At 39.9% G+C, this 23,602-nt stretch overlaps 2 protein-coding genes across 2 annotated transcripts in view; one reads left to right on the forward strand and one right to left on the reverse strand.

The window, feature by feature from the left end:
- The window catches only part of LOC119740059 (DNA polymerase nu-like), a 48,522-nt gene extending 34,465 nt beyond the window's left edge, over window positions 1-14,057 (forward strand). Inside the window, exons 17-24 of the mRNA XM_038215259.1 lie at window positions 8,919-9,033; window positions 9,183-9,265; window positions 10,021-10,092; window positions 10,282-10,452; window positions 11,483-11,561; window positions 11,768-11,835; window positions 12,250-12,311; window positions 12,954-14,057. Of these exons, the coding sequence (XP_038071187.1) occupies window positions 8,919-9,033; window positions 9,183-9,265; window positions 10,021-10,092; window positions 10,282-10,452; window positions 11,483-11,561; window positions 11,768-11,835; window positions 12,250-12,311; window positions 12,954-13,007 (704 nt within the window). The 3' untranslated portion in view covers window positions 13,008-14,057. The remainder of the gene's footprint in view (window positions 1-8,918; window positions 9,034-9,182; window positions 9,266-10,020; window positions 10,093-10,281; window positions 10,453-11,482; window positions 11,562-11,767; window positions 11,836-12,249; window positions 12,312-12,953) is intronic.
- Window positions 14,058-16,243: 2,186 nt separating this feature from the next.
- On the reverse strand, window positions 16,244-23,028 carry LOC119739592 (large neutral amino acids transporter small subunit 1-like). The gene is made up of 10 exons (XM_038214576.1): window positions 22,047-23,028; window positions 21,281-21,406; window positions 20,983-21,076; window positions 20,654-20,698; window positions 20,222-20,345; window positions 19,602-19,705; window positions 19,371-19,467; window positions 18,866-19,015; window positions 18,282-18,459; window positions 16,244-17,817 (listed from the first exon to the last, which is right to left on the reverse strand). The coding sequence occupies exons 1-10, from the start codon at window positions 22,522-22,524 to the stop codon at window positions 17,756-17,758; spliced, it is 1,458 nt and encodes a 485-aa protein (XP_038070504.1). The 5' UTR covers window positions 22,525-23,028; the 3' UTR covers window positions 16,244-17,755.
- Window positions 23,029-23,602: the final 574 nt, after the last annotated feature.

A 23,602-nucleotide genomic window follows, 5' to 3' on the forward strand; every position in this document is an offset into this window, starting at 1 on the left:
AGAATGTGTTGAGAAATACAAGCATTTTGTGGCAAACAAATTGTTTGCCCCCCTCTAGAAAAAATCCTGGCGATGCCCATGGTACACACATCTGTGTTATTAACTGTACTGTTACTTCTGTCGTTTTTGGATTTGAGAACAAATCTGAGCAGGAAGTTGTAAATGTGCCACTCATGTAAAATTAAGAAACTCACTTTGAATGTGATCAAGTAGAAAGTGGAACAGTTCAGGATAAACAAGATTCTGCTAATCCAGTCTCCTGACTTGACGAGGAGCTAGTTGAACCACGACGAAGGGAATGAGATGGCTTTCTTGAAAACCATAAGGTGCAAGCTCACAATATGCAGGTCCATCAATGATCTGGTGCAGTATATTCCAGTGGCTCAAAGACTTGTGGCAGATAAAATGAACTTATCAATCCACAAGGAGATCTGTTGACTAACCTTGTTGATATATATACATGTACAAGAAGCACCATGCTTGCATCTCCATTGTTGAGAGGTTTGTAGTCATTGAATATTGTTCCTATGTACTTGACAAAGAGGAAAATAACCAGTTGTGTACCATTTACATCTACTGGTCAACCATCAGATCCTCCTGATGCAAAATTTGCAAATTTTTCAGATCAGAAAATGTTGCTCTAAAATCCTTTGGCAGGTACATCGCTAAAAATGCTAAAATCCTTTGGCATTGGAGTCATCAAGCACGATTTTGTTTTCCTGAATGTGAGGTTGCCTTATGACGCAGTTGGTCTTAAATGAACACAGGCACAGCCTACATCTCGCTCCCTCGTCAAGCTGAGGTGAAATCACTGCCTGGTCTAAACGGTTTATAAAATCATGCCATTATTGTTCATCAGCCCTCTCCACAATCAGCTTAATTTCCACCCGCTGTCCCTTGCCTGTGTTCTTGACAGCAGGTAATTGATGGCCCATTATGGCTTGCAAATGATGGGCAGGTTTAATATTGTAAACAAACTGGCAGTCCTAATTATCTTGGCACACACTCTGTGATATTAATATTTGAAACAGTTGGTTCCCCCCCCCCCCCCAATATCTCACTATTTTGTCACTGTCTACACCTCTGATGACTTATGCTGTTATCCTAACTGAGATTTTTTTTTTTAATGGGAGAGATTTGTTTCTCTTTAATCACCAATATTTTGTTTTCTTTCCTTGTTGCTATCCGTCTTGCTACCAACCATGGCCAGTGATGTTAATGGGTTTCTACCCGCAGGCAATCTTGGGAGTGAACACGAAATATAGATGTTCTGACGGATATTAAAATCGGGAATAAAAATTGATGGATAACAAATTGGTGTCCAAAATATTGCAGATGAAAAACGCGGGCTGTGGTTTGGACTTTACCAAGAAATCTTTACCAAGAGGTGAACTTGAATTTGCAGACATCATTTTGTGGTTCATTTTGTGGAAGAAGGTGTGGTTTCACCAAAACATTTCTTGAGATTTTTTTAACCGCTTCTGTGACAGAAATATTGTGATGTTTGTGGCACTATAGACGCTGGGCTATATCGTAATAGGTGTTCTGTTCTTGTGCCCTTGAAATTACCACCATTTCAATTTGTTAGAAATCGTTTTGCACGCATCACGCAGGACCTGTCTGTGCTCATTTTGTGTGTACGTCAGAAACAGTGCCCCAAACAGAATATGCAGCATGGACAGACCAGATAAAATGTACAACAAGGTTTTTATAGCATGTGAAGTGAGACTTTGTTGAAAAGTAGTGATGTTAAGAACAATTATGCATGGCACCAACGCAAGGATGATTGTGGTAAAGTATATGCATGAGTACCATGTTGATTTGGATGGTCGCGCATGCTGGGGTCGCACGGCCTGGTTATTGTTGTTGGTGGCAATGTTTCCGAGGTTAATTCGCTCGGCTTTGATCTGACGCTGTTGTTTTTTTGCTATTCTCACCAGTCCATAAAGACAAGCGGTCATCAGCAATATACTTGGTACTGAATGTATATCAACCAACATAACTGCCCGAGTCAAAAAGTTAACATTGAGGAGTGCTTCATTGAATGAAATGTGATCATTGCTGAAGTCACTCAGACTAGCAACAAATAAGCCAATGTAAGTCACCAACATCAGACCCCACTCAGCCAGAATGAGGCAGCCGCATAATTTGTTGGACATCAAACGCATGTACTGCATGGGCCTGGCAATTTTGAAAAATCTATCGGCTGCCACTGTGGCTGAGGCCCCAAAATAGCCACAGATTGCTACAAAGGGGGACGACTGTATTGCCAAAAGTAACACTTTGGGTTGACAAGAATTTGTTCCGATTGAAATATGGACGGTCATCATTAAAATGCATATTAATTCAATGACAAATAAACTGACCAGAAAATAATTGGACTCACTTCGGAGTCTGCGACTGAAAGTCACAGATAAAATGACCCAAAGGTAAATAAGACAGATGATGACACCACCTACTGATAGGCAGACTTGAGCAGGAAATGGAGTTATAAAAGAATCTACAGTGCAATTTGTCGTCATATTGTTGGCTTAGACGTAAACTTGCACAGTCCCATTCAAATGAAAAATTCCTTTTTTGTCCAGATTTTTACTTTTGCTACATCACAACCAACATTTTGTCAACTGGCTGTTGGCAAACTATTGCCGGCCCCAGTCTCAAAATAATCCGACAAAAATATTGAGTTTTGAAACCCTTCAATATTGAAAACACAGAATATTCAGCAGACACTTCCAAGAACTACCGGGTAAATGGATATATGTTTCTTTCTTAAATACTAAGGATGTAAATGTGTATTTGGGCAAAATGCCAATTGATTGCCACCCAAACAAAATGGTGATCAGTGTGTGGAAAGATAAGTCTAAATAGTGCTTTTGATATATGAATTACACAGCGTCCCTATTCACTAATATTTTGTTTTCATGTTCTTTAAATCAGTTACATGTAGTTTGTATTAATATTACCCGTAAAGACACAGTCCTGCCACGGAAATGCTGTTAGACATTTCCAAAAGAAGATCTGGTTACATTTACAGTATAACCATGTAAGGTACTGTTCTTTGCGAAGTCGAGTGGACTTTTAAATTCTGTAGGTTTACCTCCACACTGTCAGTCACAGACGGCACTGAATGACCGAGTGGATTCCGTTAGCGGCTCTTGCATTTACAAATGTTTCCTTCTTTACTGAAAAAAGACAGACTCTTTCCTTGGTAGTTCCACCATGCACGCAGCCTCAAGTTGTATCTGGATTTTGAGAACAAATTTGAGGAGGAAGCTGTACATGTACGAGTCACATAAAAGAAGAACCTTACTTTGAATATGGTCGCGGAGAGATGTGAAATGATTCACATACATGTAGATGATCAGGATGCGCACGCGACTTCGTAACTTCACACATGTCGACTGCAACTGATTCCCGCCTATCGGGGAACACGTTCCATCGCTGCGAAGCCGTTGAAAGTTTTCTACTTTTGTGACTGTTGATGTTTTTTTCAGTGCCGACTGATGCTGATCGTCTTAATATTGTTGCAATTACACTCAGGTACAAACAATCAGCAACTGATATGTTCCTGACAGTCGTAACTCAGACGCAGCTTGATCCTGAAAAATCAGTTGCCGACTGTTCTGTGTCGTCGTAAGGTCGACCTGAGGGTGGCTTTAGAATCATCCGGTTGTTTCCACATCCGTCACATGACTCCAGTAAACTGTTGTAAACTTGCTAGTTATTTGAAGTCATGCGGTGCACTTAAAAGTGTGATGAAGTTGCAGATATGCAAACAAAATGATGCATACATCTGCGTTATAAACTGTACTGTTAATTCTGTTGTATCTGGATTTGAAAACAATTGTGAGCAGGAAGTTGTGTGCGCACTGCTCACGTAAAATTTAAGAACCTCACTTTGAATGTGATGCGTAGAAAGTGGAACAGGTCAGGATAATCACAGTTCTGCTGAGTCAGTCTCCTTACTTGAGGAGCTAGTTGAAACATAAGGTGCAAGCTTACAACATGTAGGTTCATCAGTGATCAGCTGTTGCTGAGTTGTAGTACACAACAGTTAATGGCTGGGTCTTTCTAGTCGTCTGATCACTGGCAATTTTGAAGAGCTGATTCTGCCATTTGGAAGAAATGATCCTTTCTGATGACACTTGTTTGTTTCTGTTCGCTTGTCTGAACAGTTTTCAGGCTATTTGTGCATTTTTCACAGGAATGGGATTCCTTCCAGCAATATCACTACATGTCTTCCCTCCAAAGATGAAGATTTACTGCTCTTTCCCCTCACAGAGAATAATGTAGTGCTTCAGAAATTCCAAGCACGTACATGTACGTTAAATTTGTCTGGAAGTTTGCGTTGATAAACTAAATCACGATATTGAGAGGCAATGTTTGCAATCATCCAAACTCATCTCCTAGTACTCCTAGGACAACGTCTCAACATCAAACTCTGAGTGATCTGAGCAACTGTAATGGATTAATATCTGCGGCAGATGTTGACACTTATTTGTTGTATGGGGCACCGTGCCTCCGGTGTATCTTTGCCCTTGGTATTGTATCAACAAGTGTCCTTTATTCGAAAGCCAGTCACCAGGCAACGGAAATATATATATAGGTCAAGAAATCAAGCACGTTTTGGTCGCCAAGCGACCAAAAGTTTCAATGCATATTGTTTGTTATGCCTTGATTATTTTTAGTACCACCAATACTTTTTTAGCAGTACTCAACTTGTCAACCGTTTGTCTTTATGGAATTGTATTATTGCGTACTTGTTTAATTTCTAAAAAATTCTTGGCCTTGCATAGGCTGCTGAGTATTACAGCATGGATGGTTATGGTGATTCTCTGGACATGGTATTTTGTTCCAAAGCTGCATTTACCCTGTCCACCATGGATGAACATGCCCTTTGTAGTCCCTCCTGTTTGACCTTTCCTTAAGGTCATTAATTGAATTTACAGACACTGACACAGCTAAAGCAGCATTCGCGATTCGTGGTTAATCTTCTCATGACCTGGCTTCTCCAAATAAGGAAAATCAGACTCATACAGTCAGCATGTCCAACGAGAAATCTAACACGTGTGTGAGCAAAAAATTTGGTCCAAACGCTTGGCCCCGAATTGTCTTATCGCTCGTAAACAAAAAAAACCCTGATTGTTACTATCAGACAGAGCTTGTTTGTCATTTATTTCATTTCAAGAGAACTACTCATCATACATTTTTAAGCTCAAATTGGAAAAAAACTGTCCTTGATTTGTTTTCTAAATTCACTGTTGGATTTCTGTGCCGTTTAGCTTCCTCCCCATTTGACCTTTCAATGTTGTCAACAAAATTATTACCTCTACATAAATTGTACATTGTTTGTTAACACATTAATAGACAAAACAATCTTACCCATGTCCAGGCTCCTAGTCGGATTTACATGTACTTGTTTAATCATGACCGGCCAAGCACATCTTTATTCCCATTCATAAATACCTTTCGGTCAAAGAGTCAAAACAAGTGGAAAATTCACAATTTTCCAGTTTCACCTCATGTTTTGTGAAATGCCCCTCTGGCCATGTCTATGGTATGTGCCTCGTGCGAGTATTGCTAGAAATCTACTTTTATGGAGACTGGCGCGTGCGAGGCGCGTACTGCGCGATGTGTGGCAGAATGCAGTGGTGCAGGCATAAAGCGTTTAAAACCAGTTGGTGTTTTATAAACTGTTTAAAACCATGCACGTGATGGGCCCCCAACCAATAGGAATGGATAAACTGTCTTAGGTATTATGAATTCGTGTAACCTTCGTGCAGAGTGTCAATTTGTATCTACATGTACACATGTATGCCAAATAAACTACCTTTAAATTCCAGTCTACTTTTTTTTTAAAAACACTTTAACGTTAAATTTTTCAACACCTTATAGTTTGTTCATGACACTTTTGAGTAAGTTACCCAGGACCTGTCTGTGTTCACTCTGTGCGTATGTCAGAAATAGCGCCCCCAGTATCATCTGAAATAGGGAAATACTGCCTACAATCAATAACGTAGTCATAAATACAGAGTTATTCAAATGATCCATTTGGAAAGCACCAATGTTCATCGTGATAAGAGTTGGAACCCATGCAAGAATAATTGTGGCAAAGTAAATACACGAATATTTGATTGATTTACAGGAGTGGGCTCTTTTGGGTCTGACTACCTCGCGTTTGTTGTGGGTAGGGTCGTCGGTGGCAATGTTTCCCAAGTTAATTCTCTCAGCTTCTATTTTACGCTGTTGATTTCTAGCAATGACTGCAAGCGCAGTCACAAAAACCGCCAGTATGAGTACGTTAGGCAGGGAATAAACATCAAAGATCAAAGTTAATCTTTTGAGAAAATATGTGCTGCTGAACGAGTCATTTAATGAAATGTAATCAGCTTGGATGTCATCCAAGCTGGCCCAAAACAGACCAATGTCAGTTATGACCAACAAGCCCCACACAACCAGAATGATATAGGCACATACTTTGTTGGACAGCAGTCGCATGTACTGCATGGGTTTGGCAATTTTGAAGTACCTGTCGGCAGCCACAATGGCCGAATTCAAAAAGTAGCCGTAAAGAGTTGTTACTGCGGTGACGACCACCATCAGTTTTGTTGTTTTTAGGTGAACAGAATTGAAATCATTTTGTAGAAACACGGAACTAATAATTACCAATGTCACAGTACAGAGTAACTCATCAAGAAATAAACTCACCAGAAAATAATTGGATGGATTTCTGAGTCTACGGGAGAAAAGGACAGAGAAAATGATCCAGAGGTAAATGAGAGAGACGATTATTGCACCTGCAATGAAACACGCTCTGGCAAATGTTGGAATGGTCCAAGGATCCGTAGGAGATGAAGTGCTGTTCAGCTCCATTGAGATTCTGCTACTGGTTCATTTAGTAACAATGTTTATATCAGAAAACGACAAGGAACATTCACAAGAGTATTGAAGGTGTCTGTTGCCGCAGTGTGGAGATAAAGTTTCTTTGCTTGATATGGTAAGATGTTCTGCACCTTCATTTTGTCTGTTGATCTGCGATTCGGGCCCAAAAAGTTAGTCGAAATCAGCGACCCTTGAATGTCAGTGTCCATCACATGCTGCTGTTGCTGAGCTGGAAAATTCTGGTGTCTATTTCACGTCTGATCACTGGCGATTTTAAAGAGCTGATTCTTTCCAATTGTAGAAACTGATCCTCTCTGAGGAGTCTTCTTTGTTTTCTGTGCACCCTTCTGGAAAGTCTTCCCTTGAGTCTTGGTTGACTTCACAGGAGGAGAGTGTAACTTTTACCAATATCACACAACGTCTTGTTCCTTCCTTCATGTGATGATAATTGACCGTACTGCTTCTTCCTCTCTCACAGAGAAAAACGAAGTGCTGAAAAAGTTAAAGCATGTACATGTATAGACTTTGTCGGGAAGTTTGGCTTTTTTGAGTTTGAAAATTGAAGGTCAAAATCAATAGGCAACGTCCTCTATCATCAAAATTCATCTCATGCTATACGACTCAAAGCTAATTTCTTGCGATGCTATCTTCCAAATTCTGAGTGATATGAGCAATTTGAAGTGTAATTTGACTATTGTCTGCGGCCAAGGTCAGCCTTTTCTTTGTTGTCATGAGGCATCCTGTTTCCGATGCATGTCTCTGTCTTTATATCTTCAGAAGCCAGTCACCAAGGCAACGGCAATAAACAGGTTAAGTTAACAAGTACCAATATGTTGTGGTTGCCATGCGACTCCAAAAAAATCGATCCATATTATTGGATAGTAATGAATTGTAACAATACTGTATCAGAGAAATCATAGTGTTAATTTCAAACCTGTTGGAAAATTTACAATTTCTCAGAGACAGATGCACATTTCTCAAAATAATCTTGAAATTGTTTTAAGGTATTCCTAACCTACATAATCTTAGTGGTGTATGGTGAAAACGCATTTAAAAATAAAGCCTGAATTAAGAAATGGGAGCCATTTACCGAAAAAATTGTCAAAAACCAGTTTGTCCACACGCATGTATGAGATATGGTCTCGTTATTGTAGTACTTTGTGCACACAGTGCCACTGTGCTGACCATGTCTCATAGACTTGCGTGTTGACAAACTGGTTTTTGACAATTTTTTCTGTAAATGGCCGACATTTCTTAATTTGAGCTTTATTTTCAGCGCTGTTTTTACCATATACCACCAGGATCTTGTAGTTTAGGAATATCTGAAAACATTTTCAACATGTCTCTCCTTGGACCACCGTGTAATTCTCGCAAGTAGGAATGCAAAGTGAGGTGGATGTTGCAAGCCATTCGCTGCCAAAAATCGCCATGTGCTCAAATTTTGCAGCGCGATTACTTGCCGTGCTGTCACAAATTCACGTTCGCGTTCACATTCTGAGCGAGCATGAACCGGCATTGACACAGGACCTGTCTGTTCTCACTTTGTCCATAAGCTACAAATATAAGAGCTTATAGTAAGGGTCCAATTTCAAAGCAAAGCCAAAATCTTGTGAGTATAGGACAGATTGGTCAAAACAAGACACTTTTTTAGACAGATCTTGCAATGAAAATGCGAGCAAAAAAATAATTCTTTTCTTCAAGTCTCAGCTTTTTGTAAAGTTATAATCCCAATTCCCAGATAGTGTGGCCTCTAGAGGAGATATATTTTTGGAATTATAGAAGTATATCAGTTCAAGAAATGTAAAACCCAAAACTTGAATGGATACCTTCTGTTTTCACTTGTGTAACATCACAAACTTCAAATTGGGAAACTTTCGCCAAGATAGTCCTTTTTGTCAAAAAATAAATTGTCATTGTAAAAACCTGCGCTCGACCACCGAGGTGCCCAGACGGCTCTGTTGTTTTGACGGAAAACAAATACTTAGGAAAGTGATACTATCTTTGACAATCCTGGATTTTTTTTATCAACCTTACAGATTTCCAGTCGATCGAGCTGCGTCTCCTAGCGCACCTATCCCATGATCCCGTCCTAGTGCGAGCGTTCAATAAGCAGGACTGCACGGATATCTTTGTTGAGTTGGCGTCCCAGTGGTAAGCGTTTACCCTTATTTAGTAAAGTCTCTCTCAAGCCAATATGGCTCATCAGACCCATAGATGCCATTCACACACATGGCTTGATCTACCTGTTGCTTGATCAGCCTTCACCTTGACATTATCTCATGTGTCTGTATATCCTGTAGGCTCGGTGTACCCACGGCTAGTGTCACCAGTGCAGAGAGGGAGAAGACTAAGAGGATAGTGTACTCAGTCATCTATGGAGTTGGTAAGTGAGCAGCAGGGCAGAATGAAATTCATGTCAATATTATCTTGCTCACCCATTCTCTTTTCTTTATCTTCAATACATCCATGCTGATAAAATGTGTGTTTCTACAGACAGCTCTATCCTGCATCTTGATATTTTGTTTCCCTGCATGCCCCTTAAAAGTATATGTGACATAAAAAAATTCAATGATGCACGATACAATATTCATAAATAGTGTGTACAATTCGCAGAACGGTAATCTAGTGCATTGACACTTGATTCACATAGACCCAAATGTTTATGACAAAATTGTCTATAAAATTTGACATTGATTGGATGTCAAATTCAGTGTGTGATGTACGCTATCTCCTATCTGTTCATTTCATGTGTGCACTGGTGTCTTGTAACTTGTCACAGTCTTTATTGATGGTACGGTAATGAGAACAGAACGGTAAATACTGCAGGAAAGAGAATGTGGACATAACATCTGACACATGCATAAAGTATCAACCATTGCTGTCCAATCCGCTCTTTGCACATAAAAAACAAATGCATTATCTTTCTTGGGAATTTTGCGTCAGGGTCATTCACAACCAAGTGGTAAGGAGTGGTCAATGGTACAACATCTTCTCTAGTAAAGCAGGAGGCCATGGTTAGAATCCCGCCTGACTCAGCTTGCAGTTTCCTTAATCTCTCAGACAGCAAGTAAGTGAAGGTCAAAGGCCTATTAATTGAAGGCTATAATTGAAGGACCACTTTATAATTTTCCTTTACAGGACCTGATAAGTTGGCAGAGACTCTTGGTGTGAGCAGAGAGGAAGCCAAGTCATTCACCAGAAGTTTCCTCAGTAAGTGTGTGTACATTCCAGAAAAGCCTCCGTGATTATTTATGTTTTCATGGAAGTCGCCCATTACAAGCTACCGCTCGAGGTAAAAGTCTTCAAAGAAAAGTGTAGGAGTTGACCAATCCTATGCCAGTACTAATCTATGAATATGCATAAGGTTCTCATTAGTCTCTGCTTATCTATTCAATCCAGGCACGTTTCGCGGAGTGAGTTCTTTTACAAAGACCTGTATCTCCTGCTGCCAGCGGCACGGCTTCGTTCAGACCATCTTCAGGCGGAGACGTCTCATTCCCAACATCAACTCTGTCGATTTTCACATCCGTTCGCACGCTGAGAGGCAGTGCGTCAATTTTGTGGTGCAAGGTAAGTGAAACTTCCACCATAACTTTGCACCAACAGCCAGATTAAGGGAGTACTTGTACACGGGGTCCATACAACAATGCAGCCAAAAATTCCTTGTCCAAACTTGGAGTAAAGGAAATAATTTCTTTCAAAGAATCGTTTCTGCAGAAAACACCACACAGTTTATAATTAGGCTGGTTGTATCTTAATTTACCTTAACCGGTTAGCAATAGAAATCCCAGTCATATAAACAGTATAAAATCCCAGGTTGTATATAATTTGGAAATCTCACAAAGATTCTTTGACAAAAAAAAAATGCTAAATTTGTTTGAGTGTGGTGGAGTGGTGCTGTATACTTTGTAGCCTGTTAAGAATCTTTTGATTCAGACATTGCGAGAGCATTCAATATTCAGCTTTTGTGTGGCAGCAAGGAATGGCGTTTGACTTGCTGGTCAGGGGTAGTAGCATCAGTACTGTGGCCACTCGCGTTGAAAGAGCAAGAGTTTTGAAACAATTTTCATTGAGAGTTTACGAAGAGTACTCCTGATTTCAGAGTGTCATTGTGTTGTCATTGAAGTCATTGTCTTGTCACTGATGTCATTGTGTTGTCATTGATGTCATTGTCTTGTCATTGATGTCATTATGATAGGGTCTGCTGCTGACATATGCAAGGTGGCAGTGATCCAACCGGTGATTTTCAAAGTGTCATTGTATTGTTATTGAAGTCATTGTCTTCTCATTGATGTCATTGATGTCATTGTCTTCTCATTGATGTCATTATGATAGGGTCTGCTGCTGACATATGCAAGGTGGCAATGATCCAACCGTAGATTTTCAAAGTGTCATTGTCTTGTCATTGAACTCATTGTCTTGTCATTGATGTCATTGATGTCATTGTCTTCTCATTGATGTCATTGTGATAGGGTCTGCTGCTGACATATGCAAGGTGGCAATGATCCAAGCAGTGATTTTCAAAGTGCCATTGTCTTGTCATTGAAGTCATTGTCTTGTCATTGATGTCATTGTCTTCTCATTGATGTCATTGTGATAGGGTCTGCTGCTGACATATGCAAGGTGGCCATGATCCAAGTGGTGCATGCCTTGGCAGCCAGACCTCATCTCAACGCAAGGTAGTTATACAGTCATCCTAGATATCATCCTGTTCATATCATTGAAGTTTCAGATCAGCCTCACAATTTTCATCATCAAACTGAAAATATAAGACAATACATTCCACCAAAAACACAAGATGTACATGACCTGTTTCAAGTCAATATTCTAGCTTAGACATTATGCGGTTTTGCCGATTGTTTAATTAAAGGGGTTCTCTCTTTAGACTTGCGGTCCAGATTCATGACGAGTTGCTGCTAGAGGTCGCTGAACCCGATGTTGAAGAGGTCAAAGGTCAGTGCGGCAACTAACTTTGCATATATTTGTTTAGTTTCTATCTTCTTGTTATTTGTGGTGGATTTCCGTTGAACCTGGATGGATTAGAAATAAATGTTGGGTTCCAATCAGAAATGTTTAGTGTCAAGTCCATAATTGATTTGATGTGCTGATTAAGGCAATTCATGAACATGGCGTAGAAAAAAACACCACAATTTGAAGACATCATTTTCATGACTTCTTCCAAGTTTTCATAAAAACAGATTTCATTTTGTTCCTATCCAGCTGTATCTAAAACCTTGAGTTTGATTTTGTCAGAATCTCGTTTTGGAAAAATTGGAAAGAAAAGTATTTATATTTGCATATCAGTGCTGGAAGGCCCTAGAATTGAAAAAGTTCTTTCCCATGAAGATCGTTTCTGATTTCTTTCAGGTATTGTAAAGTCTGCAATGGAGGTGACTGAGTTTCACTGTGGTTCACATGTTCAGCTGCAGGTATACTTTCTTCAAGCAATATTTCTTTTGGCAGCACCAAGCCCATAAAAGTTCATATGGGATCTTTTCTGTAAAAAACCAAAAATGATCTACTGTTTTAGAAAGCAAGACAAGCAAACAAATCCCTTCTGCTTTGCGCTTCTTTTCGAAAGATAATAAACTGCCTCAGCTCCGCCAGGGAGTGTACTGCTGGATGCTGCCATCCGGTTCGTTAGTAAAAACGTCATACAGGCACCGCTGATTACTAGCGCCAGTTGGAAAAACGCTCGAGTTGCGTTAACTTCCGGTTCAATTTGTGCTATGCTACACCGTGTGAAGTACGCATGGTTGAATTGAGATGACGTCACACTTACGAACAGGATTGCAACACAGTTGGCTAAAATCAAACACAATAACCCTCTTTGCCCTCACAGGTACCCATTCTGGAGATAAGCAAATAGTGATAAAGTGGCATGCCCAAGGACACACACACACTGCTGGCCCACAGGCTGGTGCTGTACCCACAAACCTCATGATTACCCAACACTGCAGAATTGCAGAATGTCCACAGATCTTGGGTTCTGGGTTCCAGACCACAAGTCTGTAACACTCCTCTAATATAGCAAACTTGGTCTGGTAACTGTTCTTTGGACTTTGTCGCAGGTACCTCTGCCAGTGTCAATCAGCGTTGGAAAGAACTGGGGACAACTCCAATAACAACAGCAGTGGTTCAAGCGGAGTAAACTAAGCTAAGTAATCTGAGAACGGCCAATCAGTGCAGCAAATGATGACGTTGATCCATATGGAGATATTTAATTGGTGCATCAGTTGTGTGCTATGTGAAATGACAGCTGATTGGAGGATCCATGATGTTGTACAAATATGTAGACATTTAAAAAAAAAAAAATAGTATGTCCCTTTGCATGTTGGTGTTTGTATTTCTGTTTTTTGCATGAATGAAAACAAATTTGATGTCAATAGTTTATTACTGCCATGATGGATAAGGGCAGAAATTAAGCATTGCTTTTTGGTAATTGTTTCTAATATTGTAACAATTATGATAAACATGTTTTTTTCCCCTGCAGTGTAAAAAGAAGAGAGTGTTCTCCTGTAGACAGACAAAAGTAGTGATAAACATAGTCATTTATGTTGGGTACATACAACGTATATTACGAAAAACTTTAAACTTGTACACAAATGCCAAGTATTTTTTTCCTTTGTTCTTAGGTTAACTGAACTCTCTAAAATGACTGATTTAGCCAATGTTTTATTTTAAATAGAACTGTGCATCAATGATGTAACTGTTATTTTAATAAAATTGAAAATGCACCACTTGACAAAGCCATGTTAATTTATTGTCTCTAATGTGTTTCTTCTTTCACTTAGATGGTGAAATTTGTTTAAATTAATGTCACATTTTAATTGGACAGTTGATAATTTAACTGTGAATAAGAAGTTCATTGGAAGTGTTCTTCAACAAAATGTGTTAAGTAACAAATTACCTGTTCTCAAAAATGACAAAAACATACATCATGGGGTTTGGGGCAATATAGACAAATCGTCCCCGCCGACTGTCTTTTTTCTTGCCCAACTCTTTTTAAAACCATTTTTAATTCATACATAAATTGAGATGTATATTTTGTAAAGTTTTTCAATTAAGTGCCTTTTATTCAAACAAAATTGTAACAAGGAAGAAAGGGTGACGGCTGCTTTGGGCACAATTTTGTTTCAGCGAAAGAGTCGAGAAATGGAATAATCCGTCTACCATCTTGGACAATTTATGGCACTTTATTTTGTTTATATGTAACTTTTTATTTACTGAATTTTGTGAATTTTTATGTCCTTGTATAGGGCGGTAAATGAAAATAAATGCACAAAAATTTAGGGTGCTTGCGCACAAACATTAATATCACATGCTTATTCTTGCCTTTATCCTGCTTTATGGGATCAAAAGGGGTGCCATTCTCTATTGATTCCTGCCTTTTTAATTATTAACAGAAGAACATTGCAATATCGTCTCAATTGAGGGCGCTGTTGCACTTTATTTGAAAAAAACTAACTGTCATTGGTCGATAGATGGCGGCATTGCATTCGAATTGGTTGAACTCGAGAGGGCGCTATTGATCAAGCCCGGCGAAGTTGCCATCGGTTACAACTATAGAGGGCGCTATTTATTGAGTCACGGCTCTGTTTGTATGATCACTAGAGGGCGCTGTTTGTTTAAGATCAATAGAGGGCGCTGTTTATTTAATCAACAGAGGGCGCTGTTAATTAGCTAAAGAGAGGGCGCTGTCCATTAGATCAATAGAGGACGTTGTCGGTGCGGAGAAAAAAGGTGAGGTTAGAGAAATCCTCTTTCCCGTATTCTAGTGTCTTTTCCTCTGGTACTTCAACAATTGAAATGATACACATATCGGGGAATATACCATGCTTGCCTAATTCGCATCTCCTTAGCCTTTGTGTAGTGCGTTTGGCAAAAAATAACGTTAGCCATGGACTAGTGGTTGGAAGGCGTATCATACTTAGGCCTAGCCTAAGTACATGTATAGTCGGACTCCCTATCGCGGCATCCCCATTATCGCGGCATGGGAAATTTCTCTTTTTACAGTGTCAAAATTCCTTCAAGCGGCGATTTTTATCCAGTTCACCAGTCATCAAGGATTTTCTACCGAGTTGTATAAAAAGGACGATTAAAAAATGTTGTGTCTTTCGGGACTTTTAACGATTTTAATAAATATTAACGTTTTCCAAAACTTGCAAAATTTTCCCTCACCGTGTCTGCTAAAAGGTACCGTTTATATTTTAACATAAATCTTTAATTGCGCTCTGTCCATGAAAGTTCCATTGTCTGGTTCCCATTCTTCAGCTGCAAATGTAAAATGAAGTCGAACGACGATATTTGCAGCACGAAATCGTAACAACTTTTACGGGATCAAAATAAGCACCGCGCGTTAGCGAAAATAAAACGGCACACCGTGTAAAGTGAATGGCGCCCTCAATCGCCGATCAGTAGACTTGCCTCAGGGATTTGTGTTCTCTTTTCGGGGGAAGGGCAGGGTCTTAAGAAATCATCCTGCAGACATTTTGTCTTTAATCAACTTGAACGTTACAGGGAAAATATCAGACTTTATTCAGGGGGTGTTTTGGTCAAACATAAACTATGAACAAAAAAGTTGGGATCATTATAAAACCCGCATACCGCGATAATAGGGAGTCCACCTCCGTTCGCACACTCCGCGCATGTCTATTTTCACAGGCATCGTACACGGAATAAACCACACCACCCGTCAGATTTGTTTAATATTAATTTAAAAAGGAAGAGTTATACTACACATAAGACAGGACAATTCTGGAAGGTTAGTGGGCAATCTCTATTCTGAACGAGAAACGTGATAAGTACCGCGATAATACGGCGTTCCATCCTATGATCATACGATATGTGTTGTAACTTGTATGTGTGGTTGGTCGTCGTAAATTGCGGTATTCCGTTTTGGGGGGATTTTTGTCAGATCATGTCAGATAGCATTGATCAATTTACTAATAAAAATTATAGCCTGAAATGCAGTAATAAAAACGTGCTCATGATATAGTCATAAAACGTCTGTTGACAAATCAATGGAATGTCTGTTTCTGATCAGCCAGGTACCATCTTCTGGTTCTGGTTTTGGCATACGTAGCCAAATTTCCAGTGGGAGGGCGACTTCTTACGTAGCTACGCTGCTGCTAGCCCATACCTAACGAATGCCTATGAGCACTAGTGCTCTTGGAAAGTGTACTCTAACTAAGGACCTTTATTCAGATTTTAGAGAGAAAATCGATATTCCAAAAATATGGATGGAGACTATGAATTATTCCACCAGACATGTCAGATATATACCGGCAGAAACCTTAATTAGCGCGCAGTTTAACATTAGGCAAGTGCTAGTCTATACCGCCAATGTGCTCTTCACCAAAAGGTACAGTTGAAAATCACACCAAAGTAAAATCTCTCTCTATTGACATTGTAATGTGAAAGGTGAACTCAAGGTTTAATGGACCAGAATGATTGTAGAGCTTGATGAAGTTTCACTTACTGTTAAATCTGATTGGAAACAATAGTCTTGGAACTGGCTTGCAAGGCACTAGAGCTAGAAGTAAAAAGTCAAAGTTTGCCACATTAGGGACCGCACCGTGTTTAGGGACATCAATTTTTTTTTTTTAAGTAACATGCACATACTTTAGCTTAAATATTACACATTTCACATTCATTTTTTTTAAATTGTTAAATCTAAGACATAATTTACATTTATCTGAAGTTAAAATATGCCATTATGATGTGAATCCATCTTACCTCTGTAGATCATGGAGTGCAGATTGTGTACGTAAACTGTACGCTTATATTTAGTGAACAATTAAGTGTGCAAAATTTAAGGACACATGCCCAGGCCCAGTGCAGTAGATAAACATGAGTCAGAAAAATTCTACAACTTTTAGTTTACATGGATGATAGGGCCAGGGAAATGGAAATAGTCTATACTAGCTTGGAACTATCAAATTATAGAAATAAATCAAGCACCCAGCAGACTCGTCCTACACAATGTATACATTTTGTAGAAGGCTGGCAGTTAGGATACTTTGTCCAAATGTTGCAAAGTGATGATATTTTTTAACTGAATTGCAGTGTGACGATTTATTTTTTAATGAAGTGCAGTGTGGTGATTTTGTTCTTTAAATGAAGATCTGTTGCAAATAGCATAAAACTTGAAATACAAGCCCCCAACCGCCACACATCATTACTTTTAGAGTGTTGAATTATTTATTTCAAAGGGCCTTAGCTGATCATCCTAGTTAGTGAATCCATCTTTTTAGATATTTTTTGATGTTCTCAGTTCCAGGAGATTTGTTTGTCAGCATCATAATGTCGTCCATCCACAAACCCGTCAGTGGTTCACCATCCTGTCAGCCCGTCAGCTGTTTGCCAGCTTCAGTCATGTAGTACCTGCTAAACCACACATGACACCGTGGACCAATGGAAATAAGGTAGGTTTGCATCTGATCTAACAATTATGACGAGCCAACCCAGTTTACCATTAAGCAATGCGCACTCTCTGAATTTTGGTACCAATATAGCATATAGTCCCTCGGTAGGGTTGCCTGCAGTGTCAGATGGTTTGGCAATCTGTCTGCCAAAATGTAACTCCCACTGGGCTGATAGTTTGTACATTTTAAAGCTATCAAATGGTGATAATTATGGCTCTACAGCTTAGGCCAAAACATGTTTATACGGAAACAAACAGGTTTTTTAGTAATAAGAAGAATATGTGACATTATATTTGTCTCCTGTAAGTTGTAACTGTTTATGACAATGAACTGTACTGCAACATCAGAACTCTATCTCTTGTAAAATCAAAATATATAAGGTGCGTGGCTTGACAAATGCATACTGTTGGCTCCTAAAGGGATATCGCTGCTCTGGTTTTGGTTTTCTATTGTTTCTTTTCCTCTTTGACAACCAGCAGAAGCATTTGTAGTCGGCTTGTGACGGCATCTTGAAAAGAGGTAAAAAGAAGACAAAACACAGCAAGTGTGAAATCTGATCTTAGCCATTCTGTGTACTGCATGTGGCGCAGGCCTACTGCTATAAATATCCACAGTGGTGGTTTAACCCCATTGCAATGTGTCTGTTCTATTTCTTGGACACACGAATTATAGCCTTCTAAACAAACTAACTAATAAAGAAACAACACGACACGTTACTGACCAAGCAAAAGTACAATGGAAGTACAAATTCCACCTTATGCTTCAGTGTTTACAGGTAAATATTGGCAGTTCAAATGACCTAAAAACGTTTTCAAGGTGAATTTTTTTTTTAACACTGGCACCCCTTACCCTCCCCAGGATTGGTAATATGCCCACATCCTCCATCTGCATTAACCATCAATTCTGGGCATTTCATGCCAGTTTCTGTCCTGTGTGCTTGACAGAGGAACACTTGAATTTTCCTGTGCGAACCTTCTATTTTAGTGAGCCATCTTGGCAAACGTTTTGGGTAGACCAGCAGGAAATAGACTGGTATCCCTGTCAGTGTGATACCGACTCCAATAGCGGTGTCTATTGGGGAATCGATGGTCCCTATGACGACGAGGAAGATGGATGCCAACACGAACAAGATGGCGATGATAATGTTGACCTGTCCGGGTACAAAATACAAAATTGTTGGTTTATGGCTTGAAATATATTGCTCGGTGCCCCCTCACTGAGGGCAGTTTTTACAAATTTAAATCCAGTAGTGAAAATACAAATTAGCTGTCTTCTCATGCATATCACAGCGGAACAGATGCCTGCTTACTGATGTGACGTCTAGAACATTAACAAAGGGTCTATTGATAGAAATACACAGAAAACTATAGACCCCAACGGTGGCTTTTTTTACCACGATGAATAACATCTTCGACTATTAAACATCTTCTCTACTTTTTTTGTACAATAATGGAATTATTAGTCGTCAGAATAATTTTAGCTTCTTTAGTAATTGGTGTTACACGGCTATACAAATGTGTATACGGCTTATACCAAGACATTAACTTCTGACAAACCTTGAAGGGGCGTGGCTTATCGGGCTCTTTGTAACGGACCCAGATCATACCAGCCACAACGGCCCCACTCGACGTCCATGTGGCGAAACTGAGGTAATTGATCAGAGTGTAGATGTCGTTGGAATAGGTGTAAATAACCGACAGGATAACCTGCAGGAGGAAGGTAACAATGAAATTTAAAAAAAGAGGTAAAGGCACTGCAACCAAGTACAGTTATTATCATTTTCGCAGTGCATCATGACAACAAAATGATATCCGTTTGTAAATTGGTATTCGTTTTGCATAAAGCAGATGAGCTGTGGGTTTCCGCTCGCAGAGTTGAAATTTAGAGTAACATATATTTGTTCCAAGCAGAGTCACATGCAAGTTCCAACTGTCGGGTTCCATCTTTGGCACCCGAAGGAAGGTCCAGGCTTCTTAGACCAGATGAGGTACTGACGTAACGTTATTATCAATTTCGGGATAAAAGAAGTTTCTTTTGTGTGGCCTGTATCTGTCAACTTACCGTTACGATTACAGATGGAAGAGGAGTCAAGAGTTTGATGTGAATCATCGACAACAGCGAAGGCAGGTGATGCTCTCTCGCTCCAACGTAAAATATTCTTTACCAAAACAACACCGAAACCCGTATAAGCCATTAGATATGGATTGTGACACAACATTTTACATGACCATGGAAATTAAGATGCATAATTTGTGACGTAAATGAATACTAAATAGACTATTTTTCAATTACCTGGGGGAGGTAAGCATGAAGCCGTTGGCAGAGCCGAAGGTGGACATGGCTACAGCGATCGGCATGATCAAGGCAAACCGACCCAGTACCTTGCTACCAAAAGTCTGGTGGTAACAAGAACATAAACAGTAGTTTCAAAAGTGTGGCTCGGAGCGGTACTATATTTTTTGGGGAAAGGAAGTTTGACTGGTTTGGAGCAAAGGAAGCATGGTGTTCCATAGGCGTCGTTTAAAAGGGCCAAAGAATCAAGTTCTTACTCATACACAGTAGTAAGACACAGAAAGTATTATATATAATTTATATCATGAAAAGTATTGTAAATAGACTGTTAGCGTCATAGAGACCAGTGGGCGCCAAAGAGAATGTTTAGCCCCTAATGTTACTCAAAGCCACTCCCTGCATCTTTTTTTTTTCTCAAAATATTTTTTAGTTGGATTTTTGCTAGTCGAAGAGGGCCAGCCTTGTGTTCTTGTACCCACCCTACTGACTCAATGACTGACTGTCACCTGCGACTTAGACTTGTCTGGGACTAGGTTTATTATAGGCTAATTGCCGAGAATTGTCTTCTTTGGATATGACATCTACAGCTCATCTTTCCCTCGTTAGACGTTTGTTCTTACCACTGCCACTGCATTTGAAGCCAACAGTTCCCGCGGTGTCATTGCTGTGAAGTAGGCCACGTTGACTAGCGTGTAGATGATAGTCACGGAAAACACGGTGATGTAGATTGCCCGTGGAAGATTCCTGATTTAAAACATGCGATGCTATTATTTATACAAGACTCTTGTCTCCGTTTGTGTATTTTGGTGTTAGTTCTACGAATTTACAATAATTCGTCCTTTTTCCATTTAAAATTGGTTCATAAACGTTTTTTTTTTCTTCAAATGGTCATATATATATGGAGGACGTCATTTCCTTGTGAACAATAAATACCAAAGTTCTCAACTTTAAAGCTTAAAAGACACTCCTTCCAGAATTGTTTAAAATTGAATTTTAGACTTGACTCCACCCTAAAAGCGAGTTTTCCCGATTACATTAAATTTCAAACCTACTTGTTTGGATTCTTCAACTCTTCCGCCACAATATTCAAACTGGACCTGTCATTAAATAAAGAAAGAATATAGAGTGCAACAAAAAAGTAATAAACTACATGTAGTTGAAACGATTTTGAACCAAAAAAAAGATGAATGATACCAGTTCTTTATCCGTTTCTTAAACATTACCATATAGGGATGTAAAACATACTAGCAGCACGCAACATACATAATACAGAAATCAAGAAATCCATAACTCGGCCCGTTGATTCCAACATTTCCCGTCAGACTTACCATCCTGAATAAGCAAACAGGTCTTTAATTTGATTTCAACAATTCTGACTTACCACCCAGCGTATGAGAATAGGCCAGAGTACAGAGCATTACCAAGCCCGGAGAACGTCGATCCTTCGAAGGCATTCTCAAGATTCTGGGTTTCGCCTACAATCAAAAATTATTTCTAAGAATTAAAAATCTCAAGTGCGTATGTAAGACATACTGGCCTATCACAGGCTGATTTATTATTTCGTACGTTGGTTAAGAAATCGTAAATGCCATTTGACTTTAAAACACCTTTCGAAACAAGCTTATAATATGGAATATTGGAGGGGGACATGGGGGGGGGCAGCAATTATTTTCAAATACCTTGGAATAACTGTACGATACCAGCGACTATGATGATAAGCAGTGCAACCACTTTGCAGACCACAAAAAAGTTTTGGACGAAGGTGGACAGCCGAGTACTCAATACATTGGTGATTCCCAGCAATACTGGAAATGAAAAAGAACACAAATACATGAAAAAGAGGTCATGATGTGATCTGTATGGCAAGTTAGTTTTGCTGGGGAATATATCCATGTTTATCCGTAATGACAAACAGACGTGCCTTCATATTCCTCGCCATACACCAAAGGTCTACATTAGTTGGTAAACTGGTAAACCGAATACTATACGAAATGGAAAGAAGCCAAAATTATAATTGACTTTTAGAAGGGCCTTCAACTACAAGCCCACCTTCGCCAACCACCAAATGTTACTCCTCTGCGACTTCCTCCAATGTATATTATAAATTGGGTGGGACCGTTAATAATGGTGATTTTACTAAGCAATTTAGATGCTATAGCCGTTATTTTCCATAATTATATTAGGTTATTAATGGTGCGGAGCGAAGATTGACCGCCCAGATTTAAGCATTCTACGAACCCTGTCATGCCAGGAACGTGCCGTTTGTGCCCTTGGGCAAGACACTGAACTACAATTGCCTCTCTCCAACCAGGAGTATGAATGGGCACCTGTGAGGGTAGATGACCAAATGTGCGCTGATGTCGGCTGTGTGGTCTTGTGGCCACGATTTTGTTGATGCGATAGAAATATGATGAGCATTACAATTTATTATATTAGTTTACTTACATAAAATGAGAGTTCCCAAGAGTTGAGGCATGATCCGGGGAGGTGGGCATAATGGATCGGGGTAGAGCGGCTGTAGGCAGTAGTTACCGAACGTCAGCGCCAACACTGCGAAACTCGACGGCAAAACCATCACTACGCCAATCCATATGAAAAGGAAGGCCGGCAGATCCCCGTAGATGGCTCGGAGGTAGGCGAAGGCACCTCCGGACGAGGGCCAGGTCGTGCCGAGCTCGGCGTAGCACAGCGCACCGAGGAGCGAGAACACTCCGCAGACGACCCACAGGACCAGCGTGAGCCCCACGGAGCCAGCGCCTCGCAGTACTCCCTTGGGTGAGACGAAGATTCCCGATCCGATGATGATGCCGATGTTGATGGCTACGCCGCTAAAGAGCGAGATCGTACGCTTGAGCTCGACCCTTGATGAGTCGCTGCTTGCCCGACTTTCCACGGACAACTGGTCGCGCTGAATCATCCCCATCTTACCGTTGCTATCTGTTCATTCGGAGCACTGAACAAAAATACAGCCATAGGTCTGTTCCATGACAGCTGAGTATTGTATTATGGAACCTCAAAATGCGTACTGCACTGGACTATACTCTGCAGTATTTATACAGTACCGTACTTTGGTTGTACAAACTTATTCGTGTATTTACAAAAGGTCACTTTTAAACATAAAAGGGTTCGAAACTAATAATTGTTGACACGATCTTCATATCATGAGCTGCTTAATTTGTAGTCCGCTTTTTTTATCCAGTGAAAATGTCACCAAAAGAAGCAGAAAGAGTTAGGCCTACTCTAAAAGTACAAATGAAAATATCTTATCTTTATTACTACAGAATAAAACTATGGCCAATTTTAAAAGTGTATAGGTTTTTTTTACTCGCACTGTAGAGTCTGTCTATGTCTTTAGGGGGTCGGGGAATAGGTCACAGAACTAGAATGTACTCTCCATCGACATCAACCGCAGTAAGAGCCTCATTAGCTTGGGGCACATGTCTGCCACATCGATCGTATCTACCGAGACTCGCTTGGGCACTAGGATTTTCGCATGAAGTGTACTTTGTTGCATTTACTTTAGGCCAAAAAAAAAAGTCTCCGGTTTCTGGTATGGAGCTTGCCCCAAAAGTGGTGCGGCGACGCGGCTTTTTTTTTTTTTTTTTTACCTGTTTTTTTTTTTTTTTGGCTTCAAATGTCGGCTAATGACTGCAAATGGTGCCCGACTAAACTTAGTGCAAATATATGGGAGTCCAGAGAGGCCACATAAAGCTTATTCTCGATCATGACCCCATCTAAAAACACGTTAAAATTGTGCAGCAGCAGGATTCCAGTCAAACCAGTGAGTTTGGCGGTTTTGAGACATCATCTTGTATTGAAAAAAAAAACTTTTTCATTTTGCCGACGCGCATGGCTACGGCGACGCGCGCGCATACCAGAAACCGGAAACTTTTTTTTTTTTGGCCTTAGTATCGTTTTATGATGATGGGCGATGAGTCTCAATGCGTAGGCTATCCGTAAAGAAGATATACGGATCTGAAGATCAAAGTCAGGTGGCGTTA

Source organism: Patiria miniata, unplaced genomic scaffold, assembly GCF_015706575.1.
Source record: "Patiria miniata isolate m_02_andy unplaced genomic scaffold, ASM1570657v1 HiC_scaffold_4, whole genome shotgun sequence".
NCBI classification, from domain to species: domain Eukaryota; kingdom Metazoa; phylum Echinodermata; class Asteroidea; order Valvatida; family Asterinidae; genus Patiria; species Patiria miniata.

Coding starts and splice junctions, on each gene's coding strand:
- LOC119739592 (XM_038214576.1), bottom strand. CDS start 22,524: ATGGGGATGATTCAGCGCGACCAGTTGTCCGTGGAAAGTCGGGCAAGC. Junction 20,346..20,653: donor GAGTTGAAGAATCCAAACAA/GTAGGTTTGAAA, acceptor GTTTTAAATCAG/GAATCTTCCACGGGCAATCT. Junction 19,016..19,370: donor TTCCATCTGTAATCGTAACG/GTAAGTTGACAG, acceptor TTCCTCCTGCAG/GTTATCCTGTCGGTTATTTA.